This window comes from Macrobrachium nipponense, chromosome 41, assembly GCF_015104395.2.
Source record: "Macrobrachium nipponense isolate FS-2020 chromosome 41, ASM1510439v2, whole genome shotgun sequence".
NCBI lineage: Eukaryota > Metazoa > Arthropoda > Malacostraca > Decapoda > Palaemonidae > Macrobrachium > Macrobrachium nipponense.
This window is the reverse complement of record NC_061102.1, coordinates 54954738-54971773: the sequence shown is the minus strand read 5'-3', so window position 1 is coordinate 54971773 and position 17036 is coordinate 54954738. Positions and strand designations below refer to the sequence as shown.

Here is a 17036-nt window from a genome sequence, read left to right as displayed (position 1 = left end):
TGACCCAGTGTCAGAGCCCGACGTTTCTTCCGCATCATCTCAGCCTTTTACCATTTTACCGCCTACCTCCTCCACTTTGGAAGAGGTAAGCCCGCCAGTTGACCCCGGACTTGCTTCCGAGGGTGATTCAACGGAGGTTTCCTTAACCTCCCCATGTCAAATCACTGCCAGAGAGGACTCTACACCTGTGCCAGAGCACACTGCCAGCCTTGGTGACTCCACAGATTCGCAACCTGTGGGGCCATCTCAGCCTTACCGTCCAGTGCCACGGAAGAGGTTCTGGAACAAGTTCTGCCGAGACTGTGGCCGCAAGGGTCACATGTCTGCCAACTAAGGAGGGTGCGCAAATCACAATATTCCCGCCATCGCAATGGCACTTACCAATCCTTCTTCACTAGGACCCCCAGCTAAGGGCCCTATAACCGTCGCACCCCTCCAAAGTCATTATCAGCCAAGCCACGTCAGAGCCTACGACGACTCTGGCGCTCAAATCTCCCTGATACGGGAAGACCGAGTTCCCCGAGGGGCTAACGTCGATAGACGTCATTTAATCACCATTGAAGGTATCAACCATATCAAGCTGATCCTTCCGACCGTACAATTGAGGGTCACCAGACCTCGTTTCTCCAGAGTATGTACTCTTGCAGTTGCAAGCTACATTCCAGGAGGTTACGACCTCCTCCTAGGGCAAGACATGAAGTCTCCCTCACAGATCAAAAAGCGTAGGGGTCCTAACCCCACGACCAATCTCCCCAAAGCAAGGAGTAATCGAAATTCTACTTCCTCCAGGAAGTACGTCCACCAACAGTCTCCCCCGTTACCATGGAGGGAGATTGATCATTCACAGTTCCGTTGCAAAACCTGCAACGTACTAGGGCACTCCACGAATTGGCCTAGGTGCCCTAGCCGACTACCAGCAGCGGACACTGTCCATTTTCCACAAGGCTTAGCCTTCAACAAGAGACAGGAGCCTCTGTCTCCCATTTCCAAGGGCACGCTGAGAGGTATTGCACCTCCGGTTCCCGTCACAGGTCCAGTCGACCTCAACTCTATGCCAGTGCCACTTGGCAGCACTGAGCAGTGCCAAGCTCCGTCCAGCCTGGACGTAGAGCCACCACAGAACTTGACCTCTGCGCCTGGCCCCGAGCTAGCGCCGGCGCCTAACCTTATCAAGGATCCTCTTACCGGAGATCCTCCAACAGGCATGGAGCTTACCGCAGCCCATGGCCAATCCAAAGTCCATGAGTCTTCTTCACCCTCACCACTGTCGCCCGAGGATGAACCTCTGGCAGACCTCACATTCTCGCCTCCTCTGGAGAACCAGGAGCTGCCCGACCAGGAGTCAGCCTGGAGTTTTCCCCTTACGACGGCTGTTGCAGCAGCTGAAGTGAGGGCCTCCCCTGCAGTAGGTTCCACCTCTATGACGGTTGCTGCAGATACCGAAGTAGGGTGTCCTCCTGCAATCCCTCAGGTTACCACTGCCGCTGCTCCTGACGGCGTTTCTGGCCTTACCCCAGAGCCGGCGCCGCCGTCTACTCCAAGGACTGGTATAGCCAGGTCCTGGAGGAATAAGAAGAAGAAGAAGAAGAAGGGACGTCATTAACATACTAACAAAAGAGCCACATGCTCTCCTTGACACCTGTGCCCGAGGTACAGTGTCACGTTCATTTGCAGTGTGATCCTGGCACCTACCCAAAGAAGGTAGCCAGCCTGATCTCTGCCAGTAAACTAACCCTCTAACCCCTAGAAATTGTGATACTAACACTCATGTAAATGTCATAATTACCTCATTGCATTTCCATCCTGGCACTCCACTAACCACTCATCATCCTCACGCATCATTACCTCACCTCATGTATTTTAACAATTCCGGCGACACATTACTGCTGTGCATACTACACTCTGGAATGATTGCATCTCTAATTAACTGTAATGAGTAGGTTAGGCTAATGATTTAGTACCAGGGCATTAGGTTAGTAGTAAGTAGAATTTTCAAGTAACCTTATCTAGGGGTAGAGTAGATTGTCGTCACAGACAACCAGTAGTTCTTACTTAGGCTAAACTACATTAATCCAATAAGTTAGTACACTTAGCATCTCCACCTATAAGTTAGGTAGGCCACTGTAGTTAGCTGTATCGCTGCTCTAAAAAACTTCAGTTAGAGTAGGAGAACTGGGTAGTCGAGACGATCAACTTATTTAAACCAAGGCCTTCACGCCCGAAAGGGAGTGAATGCCTTCTTAACAGGGGGAGCTGCTACGTTTATTGAACGCCTCGCCTTCCCAGCAGTTTTTTTATTAATATTAGTTATAAAAGAAGCAGCCATAGTCCTCTAAATATCAGCTGATTTTTAGTAAATGCGGGAAACCAAAACCCGTATCTCCAAGGGAAGGATGTAGGCAGACTGGTACTTCTTAGGCCTATATCTTAAGCTCTTTTTCCTGTGAACCCTCTGCTGGCTGTATGTTCTGTTTCCAGGATTTGCCCTGCTCGTGGGGGGTTAAGCTGACCCCAACACCCAGGCAAGACACCTGCGATCTGCCTCAGTAAGCTCCAGTCGTGACCTCGGACGGATGTCTGCAGCCAGCCTTCCCACATTTAGGCCTATCCATGGCGTACTGGCGCGCCAAGGGACCCAGACCTAAGACAAAGCCGGGCGCCACATTTTCTACAAAGGTCCATACTGAACATGGCCTCCAGGTACGTCTTGTGAAACAGCATATTGCCAGTCCCTTACATCCTATTATCTATTTGATCCCCATTTTCCCAATTCAAACTTCTAAAAAGAACTCATCCCTTTGTTTCCTCTCACTGCCTCATGGCCGCATGCTTCCCCTTGTGTGATCGTCCCAGACAAATGAAGTCATTGCATACCTCAGTGAAACATTAGAGTTCCTTTTCCCCAGTGTTAGAGAACTGAATAATTGTAACTCCATCAAAGAAGTCATTTTTTCTTTTATCTTGTGTAATCTGGGATCCTTTTCCAGATTCCCTGAGTCACGTGTCACGTCTGTCTGCCCGCAAGTGTTGCATTACCCAAGATTATGAAACCAGCTTTTACGAATTCCATTTTGAGCCAGCTATTATCCATTTGTGAGAGATTATAAGTCCACGTGGGGACCAGTAGCATTTACTTTTCTCCAGGCAAATAGCTGTAAAGTATTTAGCTGAGTTTCTGGCGACCTTTCCTCTAGAGTAAATTATCACTATAAATCCTTTCTTACGGTAAGTTCAAGAAATTCACTTTGTTCTCCCTCAACTTTTCCTGTTTACGTATCGTAGTTCTTTCAAGGCCAGGCTCATACGAAATATATATATAAATATATATATATATATATATATATATATATATATATATATATATATATATATATATATATATATATACATACATATATATCGAGCTACAAATGTCCTTTAATATCCAAATCGCTCTACCTCGGAATTAATATATTTTCATACATGTTAACCGAAGGGGAATTTTTTAGTCGATAAGTAATTTGTCAGCTCACGGGCCCGAATCATCGAACCTAACAAATTCAGGATGCACAGTGAAGCTTTAAACCACACCGTTGTGGTTTAAGGCTTCACTGTGCATTCTGAATTTTTTTGGGTTCAATGGGTTTGCGCCCGTGAGCCGACAAATTTCTTATCGTCTATAAAATTCCCCTTCGGTTAACACATATGAAAATATATTAATTCCGAGGTAGAGCGAATTAGATGTTAAAGGACATTTGTACCTCGATGTATGTATACGAATCACAGTAAATGTGATTTTACTCATATATATATATGACTGGTAAAAATGTTCTGTAACAACAGAATTCCATCTAATAAAAGGAGCCCATAAAAACACCAAAATATAGAGAAAAAAGTACTATATTTCAGAGACTGCTGTCTCCCTCTTCAGGTAGATGAAGAGGGAGACAGCAGTCTCTGAAATATAGTACTTTTTTCTCTATATTTTGGTGTTTTTATGGGCTCCTTTTATATTATATATATATATATATAATAATATATATATATATATAATATATATATATATAGTATATATATATATATATTAGATAGATATATATAGATAGATATACATCATATATTTATATATAATATATATATATATACATATATATATATATATATATATATATATATATATATATATATATATATATATATATATATATATATTATTTATGAAGAGGGAGACAGCAGTCTCTGAAATATAGTACTTTTTTCTCTATATTTTGGTGTTTTATGGGCTCCTTTTATTAGATATATATATATATCTATATATATATATATATATATATATATATATATATGTATATATATATAGATAGATAGATAGATAGATAGATACACATATATTTATTTATATATATATATATATATGTGTGTGTGTGCGTGTGTGTGTGTGTGTGTGTGTGTGTGTGAGTATGTGTGTGTGTGTGTTTATAAGTTACTATGAGAACTTTTATGCTTTAACAGGGTAGGTTTTAAATGGCAAAATAAGATAAAAACATAAAAGTGGCATTAATGAGTGCTAAAAATTTCTCCATATCACAAGTTTCAGTCTTTTTCTATCAATCAGATGTTAACACAAAAGTAAAATAGAAGATTTATTTGTTGTATGGACATTATCATTTCTAAAACTCCGATTGTGTAAATGAACTGCTTTTTGATATATATATATATATATATATATATATATATATATATATATATATATATATATATATATATATAAAATAACTGAATTACTAGAACTTGTGTTGTAGATACCCACCATACCTCTTTCGTAGATTCGAAATCAACTGGAATATAATTCAAGTTCCTCTTGTCGTGACAAAACTGCCTGTTATCATCTAAAGAAAAATCTCCTATGAACATAGGTCTTCTCAAATCAGCCTGCCGATAATCATACTTTCCACGTGGGTGCACTTTAAATTCAACCCTACGTTCCACAGCAAATTCACGTCTATCTCTGTGGCGCTTCTCTCGATGACCATGATGCATGGTTCTTCAGCTGTAATGAACATGTAAGGAAAAGTTACAACCAAGCCAAAGAAAAAAAATTTTTTTACATCTCTTCATACTAATATCATCAATCATAATAAGCCCAAATTGCATTCGCTATATTCCCAAGACTCGGTGTTTTTATATGAGAGAACAAGGGCTTTCTCATGCAGCACTTGCACCATCAGGCCCATAAAGTATCGATCCACAAACCTCATAATTTATGTCTCTCACGATGGCAACAGCTCTGTACTAGAGTACACCACACCTTATTTTCTTCAGCAAGAATAATTGGGTTTCCTTTTCTACGTATGGTTTAATGCTAATGTATTTCATTTTTACATTATTTTCTAATGTTAGACTAAAAAGTGTGAGATAAATAAGAGTACTTCGCAGATTATCACGTTTTCCAGTTCACTGGTAAAACATTAAACACCTCTTTATGTCCTGTATAAAGTATTTAACTTCTGAGTAGTGAAGTAAATATTATGGATCATTAATGTATTTAGCATTTTTGTATATTCATTCTTAAGAATGATCAAACACAGTATTTTCATGTTTTTTTATTGTAAGCCATTAACTACTTATCTAGTAAAAGAAAATTATTCTTCCTGCTAACACTGTTTTTATTCTAGATATCAATTATGTTAGCTTGCTATCTGTAATTGCTGTCCTACTTTATATTCTTTACTTATAGTGAATTACTTTTTTCAATACTTTTATGGATAGTTAATTGACTTCTATTTAAGCAGGAATTCATTTCTGAAATTTCACTAACTGATAATTTCACAGTGTGTTTGTTAGTGTCAGCTTATCTGTAGTCTACCTTAAGAGCCAGTGCCTTCTAGCTGGTTTAACTCTAGGCAGATTAATTTTACCTTATACTGTATGTGATATTCTTATCATTATGTTGTATCACTAAGTGTTGTTTACTTAACATAATTGCTACCTATATTTTAAGAATCCATATTTAACAAATATGCTACCTCAGCTTTATGGTTCAGTTTGTTAATTCTAAGTTATACTTTCAAAAGCACAAATTTTCAAAGTAATTTGTGATTTTCTTAAGTATTACAAACCATACCTAATCATTAATGTAGGAGCACTCCTCGGCACAAGTTGGAATTGGTTGTTGAAACTTGATAATAAGGTTGTTAACTGGAGAGAGGCAAGTGAGTGGCGAAACCCCCACCTCCCAAATCATCTGTCAGGAGCAAACACCTTTTCCTTCGACATCAGGAGCTATGGAAGGCTGAGTTTGTATTGTGATAACAGGATCTGATTTGTACACCTGGGAAAAATATGCATGCTTTGAAAATTTGTGATTTGTTCCTACAAGAATACAAACCGTTGCCTTTTATGTAAAAGACCCACTCCTTAGGTGGGAGGGTAGTCTCTTAACTGACTGGCAAGTTAAACTACCAACTGCATATGACATTTTCAAGGTCACAACACCAGTGACCTGCTATACAATCTGGCAAAGGGCTGTAAAACTGTTAGGGCCCTGAGCCAGAGGTATATGTCTGAACTCTCATTTTAGGAAAATAATTGGAGAAGCAAGCGTTGTCCTATTGATAGGGACTCAAGTCGGAAAGAGCTAAAGTAACCCATCCCGCCTCACCCCATCTAAGAACCACACAAGTATAAAGGTCCAAGGCAACAGAGCAAAGGTGATGTCTCCCTTTGAGGCATATCTCCTGGGGTCTATTGTTTTTTTAGAGTTAGGCTGCAGAGGACGAGAATCACATTCCGCTCCTGAGGCTGAGGCCAACAAGGATGGCAAAACATTTGAGGCTTATTTGAATCTGGACGACTCTAGCAAGAGAGGTCCATGCTGTCCAGTCAGAAGATCTGATCCAGGTACTAAGAGGGGTGTGTCTCAATGAAGGTGGACTTGTAAGTCTGCAATTTGCTGAAATCAGTTGAAATGGTCCACTCCCTAGTACACATTAGTTAAGGCTACCTCAAACTGTAAGGCTGATAGAGAAGAGTAGGCCAAAGGGGAAAATCTCTAATCACCTCAATCAGAAGAGCTAACAGACTGGGATTCCACTTAACATGAGGACAAGTAACTAACAGGGTTATCTAAGTTCTGGAGTGACAAACACACAATTGATTATTTGGTAAATCAGATGGAATGGTGGAAGAGAGCCCTTCTGTAATGTGAGGATATAATGACCATTGCATCCCTAATAACTCCCACTGGCAGCTGGGCTGGTCCTCCAAGATATTCCTCCTGCCTGGAATGAACCTGGTTGACAACTCAATGGCATGGCAAACTACCCACTCATGCACCTGCTTAGCCAATTGGCAGAGGTGAAAGGAAACCAATCCCCCACTTCCTGAGGTGAGCCGCTATGGCCATGTTGTCACTCAACATAACAGTGACCCATTTCATGATCTCAGGGCTGCTTGCATCCCCAAGATGTTGATGTGCAAATGAGGTTCACTCTTTGCCCACATGCCAGAGGCAAAGAAACCTCCCAGGAATAGGCCCTGTCCCTCCTTTGATGCATCTGAGAATAGGTGACTGAGGACAACCTACCAAGTCAAGCTGGTTGTTCCTCTTGTGGCAGGAATTGAGCTGCCATTCCTGAGCTTGCGACACAAGAGACTGAGAGAAATACTCTTGCTGCTACTGTGTCTATCAGCATACCTAAGCACTTGCCTGCAGCTTAGGCATGAACCCAGTTGACCATGAGCACAAGATTGTGACAAAATAGGAGGAGCAGTTCTCTGTTCCAGAGCAATTGCATCTCTGAGGAAGCCAGAACTAACATATAATCTAAATAATGCAGAAATCATATTCTTTGTAAATGTGCCCAAGCTGACACCAGGGTGAACATTTCCATTAACAACTGGGGGACGGGGCAAAGACTTAAGCTCGCCTGCAGCACAGAGATGTGAGCTTGTAAAGTCTCTTTGCAGAAGAGTAAAAGTACTTCCTGGAGGTCTGATGGATGGGCATCTTACGGTACATGAACTGTTGATTCACTGAAGTGCATAAAGACATTTCTCTAATAAAAACAAACATGAAACTTGAAACGAGACTGAGTACAAACTCATTCAAAGCTGAGAGAGAGAGAGAGAGAGAGAGAGAGAGAGAGAGAGAGAGAGAGAGAGAGAGAGAGAGAGAGAGATATTGATGACTGGTCTCTAGCACCAGTTGACTTCACCAAAAAAGATTTCCAAAAGTTTGGAGAGTGGTCAGCTACGACTTCCAGTCCATTTTCGTACAGCGATGCCCTCACTTCTACTGACAGTGCCAGAGGTTCAGGAGGTCCTGAAGGGTAAGCCACAACATAATAGGTAACTAAGAAAGGGAAGGGTGTCAGTTCTTGAAACAGCCTATATGCATGCTGGAGGAAACAGACCACGCAGATCCTACCCCTTGTTTATATTACATTCTTTGGAAAGAGTAAATTGGATCCCAAAACTGACCTATTTTGCAAAGAGATTACTCAACCACAACCTGTTAAGAGAAAAGTACAGATAGCCTGACAAATCTTCTCAATACACAGTTCACTCAAAAGTTAGGACTCTTGAAAGTTTACCTTCTCATCATTGGATAATAGTGAAGTCAGCAAGTGTGTTCAACAAGAGGTTGGGGCAAGACTCCTTGGACAAGAATGAAGTACCTTCTTGTCCGGATTTCTCCAAAGGAATTCTTTTGTCAGCCCATACACTGACAACTCCATCTGTAAGAGAAAGTTCTTGTGCATAAAACTTAGTTTAAAGCATTAGTGGCAGACGAAGGAGCTTAACAACCTAATAGACAGCAGGGAACCGTTCTGATCTGTAGATCACAGATCAGGCTGTTCATGTGATCCAAAACACTATGGGCAAACCAAGACCATGGCAGTTTCAACAATGATCATGTCTCTGCATTGACCTTGATTATCATCATTATTATCATTAAGAAATTTAACCATCTCACAGAGAAAATTTACTTAACTCTCACAGGACTGGACCAAAAAAAATAATTATTTTAACCGGTTCAGATTCTTTACATTAAATTACAACTCTTTAAACATCTTATAATTGGGTTAGTTGAAAATTTCCTTAAACTGATTTGTATCGCAAACTTCACATTCATCATCAATTATATTTTGGGCATTTACACAAAAATTGTTTAACAGTTAATGTTGCTTTAAAGCAGTGGTTCTTAATCTTTTTATTACCATGCCCCTTCTAAGAGAGTTGGTCCTTTCCTCCATGCCCTCTTGCATCTAGGAGTAAAATTCCCTCCTAGATTTAATGGGGAAACTATGTTGCATTTTAGCTGTTCCATAAGTAGTATTATTCTATTTAACTACCCCGGGTGAAAAAGTTTTTGGAAAGGGCGTTTTCTTATTTTTTACAACCAATTTTCTATTGCACCATGGGCGCTGCCATTTTGTGTGGCTCATCTATTATGCGTGACGTCATGTAGCGGTAGGCTCAGACAGGCGGAACTATTCGAAGGGAACAGCATCTTTAGATAATATCCTTTTTGGTTTGTATTTGTTAGCTGAAAATATATGATTGAAATGGTAAATAAAGAAGTAGCCTGAAGTATGCCTAGTGAGGCATGTACAGCCCTAAATTCTAAAACCCCATTAATTAAATTAGTTAAAAAGGACTAAGTGAAGGCCTTCATCAATTCATGGACACACACAAACACACACATACACACACACACATTTAGAAAACTGCCATTCACCCCATCACACCACGCACATGGCAATTGACAAGAATAAATTTCAATTCAAATGCATACAAGTGGAGGCACCATAGTATAGATAGCGGTAGACAGCCGCCCTATCTTCGTTGGTACCGTGGTCTGTTCAGAGGGAAATTAAGTTCCAAAACATATTATATAAATAAATTTCATAGTCATACCTAATACCCTGCTCCTAATGTCATCTTTTAAATCTATTGGCAAAAAATGGTCCGAACAGAGAATGGTTTGCATTGTAGGTTGAAAGATTTTATGTTGATATCCTCCCTTCGAAGAACCATCAGCCAGCGACCTGATTTTTCTTTATTTGACGGAATCCTGTGGAATGTTGTGCCTTTTGGACACTGGCCAGAAGTATTGGCACAACCAAACGCCATACAAGTTGGCTAAATTGACGCTATTTGAATGACAATTGACCTAAAACACGAGGACAATACCGAGGACGAACACACTATATGCGTGCTTTGCTGCTCTTGTTATTGAGGCGACCGCAGCACCACGTCATCAGTACTAATCTGCCAGATGGTAACATGGTCGAATCCAGGAGAAATGGCCCTCTCCAATGAAGTACTTGGCTCTACTTTGAAATTAAATTGTAAAATAATGGGATTACGTACAGATTTGAGCAATGGCTAATTTTTTAGCTTATTAAAAGTTCTGTTTAACGAAACTGAATGGCTATTAACCATAAGTTCTCCTTTAAAGGAAAATAAAAAATTAAAAAATCAAGAGAAGGGGTTTCGAGGGATAGGGAGGGAAGTAAATTATCACAACACATGCCAATCCCAACGAGTCTAACTAGACTAGTAGACTATAGGAAACTAAAGTTATAAGGCAATTCTTTTACATTTTTTCATAAACTTCTGAATATTAGTTCCTTGCTCTTGTTAAGAGAATAACGAATATAAAAAAAAAAAAATTCATTTTTCACTAAGGCTCACACCTCCCCCTGGAAATTTCTGACAGTGCCCTAGGGGGCCAGACCCCCAGTTTAAGAACCACTGCTTTAAAGTATAGGGACTGGATCACGTATGCAATATATCAAAATCCATCTGGTCAAACAAGATTGACTAATTATTCTAAGACATGTCAAAATTCATGTAAGTATATCCTTTTGATATGATGAATTCCATATTCCAACATTGGACTTGATTTGTTTGAAAGTGTCATACCAAGTTGACTGTACCAGATATTCGGCTATTTATTGATTATACAGCTTTTAGAGAGGTTATATAATAACTAATGGAATATCTTTGCATCATCATCTTATCATAGTAGTTGCAGTTTTGTGCTTTATCAACTTCTTCATTTCCTTAATGCCTTCATAGGCAGGAATCCAACATATTTCTATGCCATTACCTTCTTTGTATAATTTGCGAATTGAAAATTTTGTTATGCAAGGGCAGTTTTTAATTACAATTCTGAAGAATTTCTATATCACTTTTCGAGTTCCCATGGGGTAGTAGTCCAATCTGTGCACTTCATGATGTACACTGTAGGCGTTGGTAAAGAGTTTTGTAGTGTTGCCCCCTATCTACACCCACCTTTTACCTTTGACTTTACCTCCATTCCTGCTTCCTTTCTTTAACTGTGCTGTCCTACCTGTCTCACTTAACTTCTTGTTATATATATGATGTGGGTGTTTCCCTGTTCCAACTGCAAGATCCTTTTACTTCATCTCCTTTATTACCCGAGTCTCTATCTTCCTGGCCAACCTTTCCAACTCCCTCTTTCTACTCTCTTGAGCACTGAATAGTCAAAAGCACTCATGTTTGGCCTTGATTATACATATCAAATTTCTGTGATTTAATATCTTCAATCATTTTAATGGCTGATCCTATTGCACATAAGTCTGCTTAGAAAACATAGGCATTGCTGGGCAAGGGAAATTGGTATGTTTTATTGGGTAATAAGGCTGCTAATTCCACACTTGATGTGTTCTGGGGCACATGCATAGTTTTATGAAAAATATTTTAAACATGTTCAAGTTCGTATCTTATACCGCACTCCAAGGAGGTGGCTATTGTAGCAAAGGCGTGAGTACAAGGCATTGTCTACAAACTTACTGAATAACTCGGATAACAAATAGACATGTCAATAATGCTTGTGAGCAGAAATGTAGCACCTGACACCAGGCAAACAAAAACAGAGGTCATCATACAATCATTTGTGTTTGTTGACAAATGAGTACATACATATAAATTGATATACAAGGCATGACTGAAGCTATGGTACATATGGTTGAAATGCTGACATGGTAACGCATATGGTGATGATAATACATTTAACAAGAAAATAATACAAAAGAACATATGTGTATAAAAGATGTGTGGCATATGCTGTTTCTCGTGTCCACACATTTTGCGGAGATGATGATGTGAGAAGATTACCGAGTCAGGTGAGATGACAGTGTGTAAGTCCATATGGGGACACTACAGAACTTCCCCCCTTGGATAAGCTTACAGTTGTAGGTCAGTTTCCAGGAGGTATCCTGGCTTTAGGCAGTCGATAGAGACCCACGTTGTCCTGCTCTCTTCTGTCCTCTGGTAGGCCTTGTGTTGTCTATGGATGATACAGTACGGTCCTGAGTAGGCTGGGGAGAGGGGGGGGGCTGTGCGCATCTACCTGTATGAACGCATAAATTGTGTTCTGCAGCTTGTTGGGGACGTACGTATATTTTCCCAGTCAAGTGGTAGGTTGTCTTGGCTAGCATTATCTGTCCTACTGCTTTTTGGGTAATGGATGGGGATGCTGGGCTCATCTGCTGCTTGGACATATAGGACTTCTGCTGGATACGCATTGAATGCTGCGTGTGGTGTTGTTCTTAGGCCGATGATGCCGTCAGCTTCTGGATTGTAGACCATTGTGTGTGTTATCTTTGTCCCCAAACTTTCTATGAGGGCATTCCAGAAGGCGGATGTGAAGTTGGCGGCATTGTCGCTTGTAATGATCTGCTGGACTCTGTACTTGCTGACCCATCTGATAAGAGCTTTCATGCAGCTTTCCGCTGTCAGTTGGTATTGGTATTGCTTCGGGTCACCTGGTATTTCTATCAATGTGGTGAACAGGTATCTTGCACCACTTGGAGGTGGGTAGGGGTCCTCCTATGTCAATGTGGATGTGTGAGAGTCGGCAACTTGTTGTGTGGAACTCTCCTATTCATCTCTCTACATATCTTGTGATTTTTGACGTATGACACATTGCATTCTTTTGTCCAGTTTTCTGTCCTTTTTCATTTCCTACCAGATGTGCTGCTCTGCTATAATTCTGGTGGTTGACCGGCCTAATGGGTGGGGCACGTTGTGGGCGAGTGCGAGGGCTTTTCTTCCAAGGCCTTCTGGCAGGTAGGACCGAGGGTGTCAGTAACTCGTATTGCAGTTGATGATCATCTCTCCACTGTTGACAGACAGGTCACTCCATGTAAGGGAGGGGTTGTCCCATCACAGCTGCTGTAGGTTCACATTGTCTCTTGGTACTTTTGCTATTTTGGGATAGGCCATCCCGACCTGGATGGTATTCATGCAGTTTCTTAATAGTGCTTCTAACACAGTGTTTGCTGAACCCTTCAAGTATTTGATAGTGCAGAGATGTTCAGCTACTGCCGACAGGTGACGCTGTTGCCATGCTGACCATGCATCTGCTGACTGTGAAGGGGTAAACTAAGGGTCGATGGTCTGTTTGCACAAACTATCATCCCTTGAGCATGTGGCAGAAGTGTTTGATGGCTTTGTGAACTGCTAGAAGTTCCCTGTCGAAAGTTGAGTATTTCTGTTCTACTGTTGTTTGCTTCTTACTGAAGAATACCAGCAGATAATGACCATCATCTGTGTCCTGCTCTAGTACGGTGCCAATCACCATGTTACTTCCATATGTCATCAAAATGAGTGACCTGTGAGGTAGAGGAAAAATTGTGGTTGCAGAGGTTAACACTTATTTTGCTGAAAGAAACTCCCATCCAGTCCACCAAGAGGTTCTCCGAAAGCGTAGGGCAAGACCTAATCTTGCGGGCTAGAGCACCAACGAACCAGTCAAGAAAGTGGAAAACCTCAAAGACCTTGAAAATGCTCTTCAAAAGATGTGCCAACTCTAAGGCAGAAAACAAAATCTTCGCCAATGAAAAGGCCAAGCATCTGGCTGCAGCTACAAGACCAGAAAAATCTCCTTGCGAAGAGGTGCAAATACCCAAGAAAGGAGCCTCTTTTATAGCATAAAACAAGTATCTCCACCTGGAGATTCAAGAAGGCAGAAAACTAAAAGAGGTCTTGCCCTGGTCCCTCTTTTCTGCAAGCCAAGTGTCTATCTCTTTAAAAGCCTTCTTAGCCAAGGAAAAGAAAACCATCTTTGGCACATTTGAGGGGCTAGAGGAAGGCATATCCATAACAAAAGTCGATTCAGGAGATGAAGGAGTAGTTGACGTGAAGAAAGACGGATATGTGGCAAGCAGCAACTTCATTAAAGCCACATACACTGAAGAAGGAGCCTCTTGCTCCTCTGTAGCTTCACCACATACACTGAAGAGGGAGCCTCTTGCTCCTCTGTAGCTTCGTGCTCAGGAGCCTGAGGTGTAGCCACATTGACCCGAGTCTGCATCAAAACAGCATCTAACGGAGCTTGCAGTGCTGAACCGTCTCAATGCGCCCCAGGAGACGATGCCAAGGGAGTTTTGACCACTACTGGCACTCGCTGAACTGTTGTGGGGGCTTGCTGAACCATCGCAGGCACTAGTGGAGCCATAGGAGCTTGAAATGAAGAAGGAAGCTTATTCAGTACAAGCAAAATACTGTCGAGCTTCGACTGAGAAGGATCCAATGCCACAACAGAAGAAGCAGCAGCAGCAGCCAAGGGAGCTGACAGGCGCTAACTGGCGCTTGACTGAAGGGAGCTCGGGCACCAATTAATGCTTGACCTCATTCGACGATGAAAACATCGACCGCTTCAGAACTGCAGGTGGAGCATTACACACAACAGATACGGGAGCTTAAAAAAAGAGATGAAGATTGGGCACAGGAGGAGCGTCAATTTCCGAGAGCCAGTCTTAAGAAAAATGCTCTGGGCTGTCCCAATGACTGCATGAAGGGCAAGGTTCTCTCAGTTTCTTAGCAGGAACCACTGGAGCTGCATCAGAAGCGCCTCTCTTCAACGGTCACGACTTGCTCCCTGAACGCCACTGGTGTCGTGGAGAGGAGTCATCCGAACTCTAGTCTGTGCACATTCAAGGAGAGACCCTTCCAATGGCTCTCCATTGCAACCTGGAAAGTGACAACAGGTTCAACTGAGGGGGTGACTGCTCGTGGGCAGACCCCACAGACCTCCCTTGGGCTACCAGTTTGACTCTTCCCCTGCACTGGGGAGTGTGAGTGACCTTTGCCTAGGAGAGTAGATGGGACCAACAGCCACCTCCTTCACTGACAGAACACTATCACGTTTTGTGTTGTCCAATAGGACCTTCACAGACGCACGAAGTTGTCCATTGTCTGTACTAACAGACTGGTGATGAGGTTGGAATCGGAAGTGCGGGAGCCTGCAACTGGAGACAGTGGCATAGCAAGAGACGTGGTAGCGGGAGCTAAAGATATAACAGGAATACTCAAATTCGAATTCAATTAAGAAGAACCCTGGCCAGCTGGTTTTGAATTAGCTCTAAGCAAAGCTTTCCTCTTCCTGTCTCTAATTTCTTTAAATGAGATTCCAAATTCTTCCCCCTCCTTTTGTCACAATCAAAACCTTCATTAAATCTAGTATCAAATGAACATATCTGTCCTCTACAATCAGTACTTAAAGTATCGAATATCATAAGATTCCTTGGTTAGCCTAGTCTTGCAGTATTTAGCACAATACGTAAAGCTAGAAGAACCTGTGTCTGTCATTGTCGACAACACTAAGACCTGTCAGTCACCAAGGAGAAAACAAAATAACAAAATCTAATTCTTTATGCAAAATTCACCAAAGAACCTAATACTATCCAAATGATTTGTCAAAGATGGCTAATGCAAGAACAAAGTACTTCACCAATTGCGATGATACAAAAGGAAAGCCCAAAAATTTCAGGAATAACTGCAACCAACAACTACAGCCATTGGCCAGAAGAAACAAATGTCAAACTGAGCTCTTTGCCAAGTTGGTCCTCTCCTGTCCGTAAAGTGTGTGGGGCACTGTTACCTAATCAAAACAAAAGAGAAAATTAGCGCGACCCGCGAATTTCGGGATTTTAACTGTCGGCGAGTAAAACTCTCAACTACATAATTACTGGGGAAGTTGTACAATGAAAATTGCTGTTTGATTTATGAGCACATGATGACATTTTATTTTCAAGTTAATTAGTGCATTTTTCTCCACTTTATATTTTATAGAAAATCGCTACTGTTCTTTTTGCTCTGGAAAACTGGAAACCTATTGATGCTGAAGGTTCTATTTTTACTATAGCAGTATTGATGTATTCAGCACATCTTGTTTTCGATTGTGTACAGCATATATCAAATTCGTCCTTGTAAACATAATTTTGTTTAGTCCAACTGGTAGACTGCTACTGTCATTGATTGGTAGTATGTAGAGGAGGAGGAGGGTCCTACTATGAACACTTCCACATGAAAATCGGTGTTCAAGTGAGAAAGTCTTTGAGTAAATATCATCAATCCGTACTCGAAAGGTACATTGTGTTACAGTTTTCAACGAAAATTAGAGAATGATAGCTTTCAGTATGAAAAAATACCTTTCTGGTTTGTTTGTGTTCAAATCCTCAACGGACGTGATCTTCCAGAAAAGATAATGAATCTATGGTGGCTCTAATGTTCTGTTATCTAAACGGAATGGGCATCAGCATCATAATTTTACTTATGCGTCATACAAGTCGTGCATTTACCATTTCCTCTAAAAATCTGCGTAAGCAACTTGCTTTTTCTGATTTAGAGATGGGAATAATTAAGGTATTACGCCAATCTTCGGGGAAAAAGTCTCGAGTCACATGATTATAAAACCGTAAAATGTAGGTTTTACCTAATGGTGCTAAATGTTCAATAAATTCAAAACAAGTAATCACTCCTAGGAGTAGGTTTGTTACAATTCTGAAAGAGTATAATCTAATTCTTTCATAGTAAACTTTCTATTGCCACAATATATCTTTTCATTCAATTGTTTTCTCTCATCTCACTAACATATTTAACTAACTTTGGTAGCTGTTTATGTTGGAAATTTTCTCCTATGTTGCCTTTCCCTTGGTGGAGAAAATCTTGTTTCAAGTTTTTAATACAGCTTGCCTTGGTGATTTGACCAGTTACATTTATTTTCTGAAATATATATA

At 41.0% G+C, this 17036-nt stretch overlaps 1 protein-coding gene across 4 annotated transcripts in view; it reads right to left on the bottom strand.

Moving 5' to 3' along the window:
- Positions 1–17036, bottom strand: part of LOC135212771 (decapping and exoribonuclease protein-like) — a 202819-nt gene that overhangs the window by 104820 nt on the left and 80963 nt on the right. Inside the window, exons 1-2 of one of the 4 annotated variants that reach the window (XM_064246540.1) lie at positions 8574–8726; positions 4795–5029 (exon numbers count right to left, since the gene is read on the bottom strand). In XM_064246540.1, coding sequence (XP_064102610.1) covers positions 4795–5019 — 225 coding nt within the window. In that variant the 5' untranslated portion in view covers positions 5020–5029; positions 8574–8726. Of the gene's footprint in view, positions 1–4789; positions 5030–6103; positions 6302–8573; positions 8727–17036 lie in introns of those variants that run through there. The other 3 variants (XM_064246541.1, XM_064246539.1, XM_064246542.1) reach the window with 3 other exon arrangements.